Source organism: Berghia stephanieae, chromosome 11 (genome assembly GCF_034508935.2).
Source record: "Berghia stephanieae isolate SIO BIC M18660-M18661 chromosome 11, UCSD_Bste_1.3, whole genome shotgun sequence".
Classification (NCBI taxonomy): Eukaryota; Metazoa; Mollusca; class Gastropoda; order Nudibranchia; family Aeolidiidae; genus Berghia; species Berghia stephanieae.
This window is the reverse complement of record NC_088370.1, coordinates 14,826,306-14,830,982: the sequence shown is the minus strand read 5'-3', so window position 1 is coordinate 14,830,982 and position 4,677 is coordinate 14,826,306. Positions and strand designations below refer to the sequence as shown.

Below are 4,677 nucleotides of genomic sequence, written 5' to 3'. Positions count from 1 at the left end.
AGTTTTTAGCCACAGATATGAGACCAGCGTATTTGTGACCCACCAGCTCTAAAAGGTATTATGTCGGGATGACTCGGGTGCAAAAAAATTTGAATTTATTGACAAAAGCATGAAACTTGGGGTTTGTTTCGATTTGTTATGTCAGAGAATGAAGACAATTTCTCCCACTGTTATGTCAGAGAATGAAGACAATTTCTCCCACTGTTATGTCAGAGAATGAAGACAATTTCTCCCACTGTTATGTCAGAGAATGAAGACAAAGTTCTCCCACTGTTATGTAAGAGAATGAAGACAATTTTTCATAGTGCAAAGCTCAAAAATTCTAAAGTCACATTTCGCTGTCCGAATCATCCCGAAATAATACCGTTTCGAGACGAAGGGTCAGATATATATTCCTAATAATGAAGAATAAATACCATATCTCACATTGAAACAAGCTCAAAGTCCGGGGTGCTTTATCATTATTTTAATTCTAAATAAGTTACTTTTTCATCTCCAATTAATCCCAACATAACGCCGTATTTATACAATAAAAGGCCACATTTCAAGGGATTAGAATAAAGTCGAACACTACTCGTAACGAGTTAAAATAAAAATCTAAAGAAGGGCTGTATCGTACCGATCACGAAGAAGGTCTCCCAGCCTGACTGAATGACTAACTTACTGCATGAACAAGAATTCCTTCTCCATACGTTGTCTACTTGAGTACAATGACAGATAATAAAGATTCTTCATAAGACCCCTCCCTCCCTCCCTACCTCCCTTCCCCGCCTCCTTCCACCCCCCCCCCCTCCCTTTCCCACCGTTAATACCACCACCACCCTCACTCCCATAGTCTGACAAAGCACGGTATATTCAAAATAATTTACGACCCACCACATATAGCTTGCTGTATCCCGTTATTAGTCGAATTGAACTAGACCTAGGTGTTAAAAATTTAAAAAATTAAATTTGCGGTTCAATTTTGCTGTTTGTAGTTGAAAATAATAAATACAATTTGTTACATTGGAAATAAAAATAACTCAAACTTCATATCAATACAAAGTTTGTGTATGTGTGTGTGTGTGTGTGGGGGGGGGGGGATGCAAAAACTCCAATAGAAGGGGATGGGGAAAGGGTCGTAATAGAAGGGAGTCAAGGGGGGGGGGGGTCAATTTGACCAAAAGGGGTGCGTAATTTTGGGCATTTTCTTTTTTTAGCTGAGAATAAATACAATTATTTTTACATTGCAAATAACTCAAACTTCGTATTTCTAATGATTTTGATTATAAATCGATTTGTTGTGCGGCTATGTGATCTTGTCGTATGACACTGGCTTTCGGATCGGAAGGTCCTGTGTTCAAGCCTACATCGGCGCTAACAACGTTGTCTGTCGGAAAAAAATTGTGTTATCGTCTAACAGGCGTCATGTATGTCTCGTTTTACTTGTTTCGTGTTGCTGTTGGTCAGGGAACCCTTGTAAAGCGCCTTTAAGCACGTTTAACGGATATTGCTCTCTCTCTCTCTCTCTATCTATCTTTCTCTCTCTCTCTCTCTCTCTCTCTCTCTCCTTTATATCTATAATATATATAAATATATATATATAATATATATATATATATATATATTATATATATATAAAAAATATAATATATTAAAATATAATAAGCTCAATAATATATTTTTATAACAAAAAGCTTTTTGAAGCAGAACTTATGACCGAGCGAATTTGTTGGCCACAAATAAAATGACATCAAATATAGAGAGAATAGTAAGACCCCGCATTTGTCATAAAATTGAGTGAATGCGTTTACTAGATACGTGATTCATTCCCTTGATTAGTGACTGACATTGTATACGGTCACTTCAAGGTTGAAGTGAAACAGAGATGCAGCCAAAGTTTGGAGAAGAGGAGGATAAATGGCATTTATATAGCGCTTTACCCCGTTGTCACAGGCTCTAAGCGCTGTACAGTGATATAAAACAAAACATATTACAGTAAGACAATGTATTGGAAACCGACAAAATAACGGTTTAAAATAATTAAATTAAAAAAAATTCCCTTTTTTCATCCCCAACTGGAAATTTGTCTTTAGGGTCTACTACAGGGTAAGACTGGAATATACCAGGCGTCAGCCGCAGTGCAGCGCTGCAAAGTGAGCTAGGATGAGGTGACTCGCTCAAGGCCTCACAACGAGGCGGGAAGTCGAACTCGGTACCTTTTAGTTGCGAAGCAAAGACCGTACCTCTGAGCCACGCCGCCTCCTGTGTCTCATGATTCCGAGTTTGGGGCTTATTGATTTCTATGTGGTTTTTTTTTGTCATTTATTGTGAGTTTTGTTCACTCATAGAAAGCATCCGTCTAGAACTTTTGTGCCTCCTGGCGCTGAGAGATTTAAGGTTAAGGTAAGGTAGAACTCATTGAGCCTTTCGGCATTTTGTTCAATGATGGCTGCCCTCATCAAATTGTCCACTTAGTTGGACACAACTAAGGGACGCAACAAAGGGTCATCCGCATTTCTCTAAAGATTTTAATCTTATTTAAAGATAAAACGACGTTGACGTCACTCAGGTCTTTGTTATTGTTTTTTGCATCCACATTTATGAGTAATTCTCACTTAACTATATTAACCAGACTATAAAAGTTCATAGTTACATAAGAGATTTATGGGTTGGTCCTTATTACTTCCGGATGGCAATAATATGAGCTTCTTAGCAAGGCGCATACCCTCTATATTAATATTTCTGACAACTTTGATGGTTATCTAAATCGATCTATATCTGAAATACTTTTTTAGTTTGTATGTTTGTTTCTTTTGTTTTTTGGCCAAAATGAAAACTGAATAAAAGTGTTTTGTGAGAGAATACGTCTGATCAATTCCCATTGTGTAAAGCTACAAACACACCTGTATAATATAATAATGGAGTCTGTGCCCAGTGTTCTATATCATTATTATCTATTCTGTCGTATTCTGGAAAAACACATATTTAAAAAAATTGGCCAGAAAACTCGTCCCTCAAATATCGATCGATTGAAATGACTCTCATCTTTGCAAAAACTCTCAAACCCGGGACTTCGGCGAAGTCCCGGGTTTGAGAGTTTTTGCAAAGATGAGAGTCATTTAAATCGATCGATATTTGAAGGACGAGTTTCCTGGCCAAATTTTTTAAATATGTGTTTTTACAGGGTAAGGCAGTATTGACAATGACTTATTATGGAACACCCGATTTGTGAAGCGTTTACTGCCTTTTGAAATGCTGCCAAATTATGACTGTTAACAGCTAAATGACGTCATAACGAAAAAAATTGTAAAAAAAAACAACAACAAAATATTAAGAAAATGGAAAATATAAAGGAAATAAAACGAAACAAACTTTTGAAAAATAAAAACATAAACTAAAAAGAAATAAAGAGACACAATAAAAAAACCGAATACTGCATAATATAAGAAGACGGAGATGAAGGAATAATCAATCATCAAATAAAAATGGAAAAGACTCTTCTCTTACTGCACTCAGGTGTAAAATGAGTACCTTAACAGTGACAGCGTATTCTTTCCATAAAAAAAACCTGTCATAGCGGGTCTACTGTTTTGTATTAGATAGTTCTGTTGGCCTTGGATCCGTTGTAAAGCGCTTTGCGGACATTAAACGGGTATTGTGCAATACTAAAGCTAAAATTTAAACACACATTCATACCAACTCTTTTATTTGAAAAAATAATTCTTGTGTTGGGAAGCGCATTGTGCATGGTGTAATTGTCATAATGAGCAGTAAGATTTGTTCATTTATATTATTATTTCTTGTATTTTTTGTTTCTCGAGGATAAATTAAATCTGTCAACGAGAGACTCATTCAAGCGAGCTTTGCAAATAAACGTGTCAGTTATTAAACGATTTAGAACATAAATCAGGAGAGCGGTGTTAAACCCAAACATTTAATAGAAGTAATCACACTGACGGCACCCAGCTCTTTCTTATTGGTTGTAAGAGTCATTTGGTGATTATTTATCACTAAATTATATCAATCAGACTATAGATAGTATGCACACCCGAACAGTATCAATTCAAAGATAGACTTATTTCCTGTTTAAAAAGTGCGCCTTAACCATCTGTAGCCTTCTTTAACTTATAGCATGGCACCTCCCTAAAAAAAAAAAATAATTAAAATCACGCCCTTCCGCCACGGCTTCATAAGATACCGTCGCCTATGCATTCCATGAAGGAATAATATAGATAGCTCATCAAACAAGATGTCTGATGTCAACAGGAATAACCCATGTTAAGCAAATTGAGGGTTAATAATCTTGCCCAAGGATTAAAAAAAAAAAAAAAAACGAAAGTGCCTGAAGCTCAAACCGGGGACTTTCCGGATCACAGTGCAATGCCTTAACCATTTGGCCACTTCACCTCTCCCTAAAAACTACGCCATAATACAAGGTGAGGATCGCCATTTAAAAGTTAAACCTAAGACCTATTGAAGTAACAGCTTTCACATGGCTGAACAAAGTTAAACCTAAAACCTATTAACGTAGAAAGTGAGAGCGGCTCGTCTAGCCCCCCAGCCACAAAGTTGTGTCTCCAATCGCGTTCCCCTTGGCGTCACAAACTCAAGAGGCAAACAGCTCAAAGCTCTAATATCATTTTACTGCCAGGACTAAATTGGAAAGCAAATAGACTTAGATAGTTGAAGCGATCT

The 4,677-nt window shown here is 36.7% G+C and overlaps 1 protein-coding gene across 1 annotated transcript in view; it reads right to left on the bottom strand.

Annotated features, from left to right (window-relative positions):
- Positions 1-243: 243 nt before the first annotated feature.
- Positions 244-4,677, bottom strand: part of LOC144956340 (uncharacterized) — a 45,826-nt gene continuing 41,392 nt past the window's right edge. The window contains exon 5 of the mRNA XM_078886837.1: positions 244-270. Within this exon, the coding sequence (XP_078742963.1) occupies positions 244-270 (27 nt within the window). The remainder of the gene's footprint in view (positions 271-4,677) is intronic.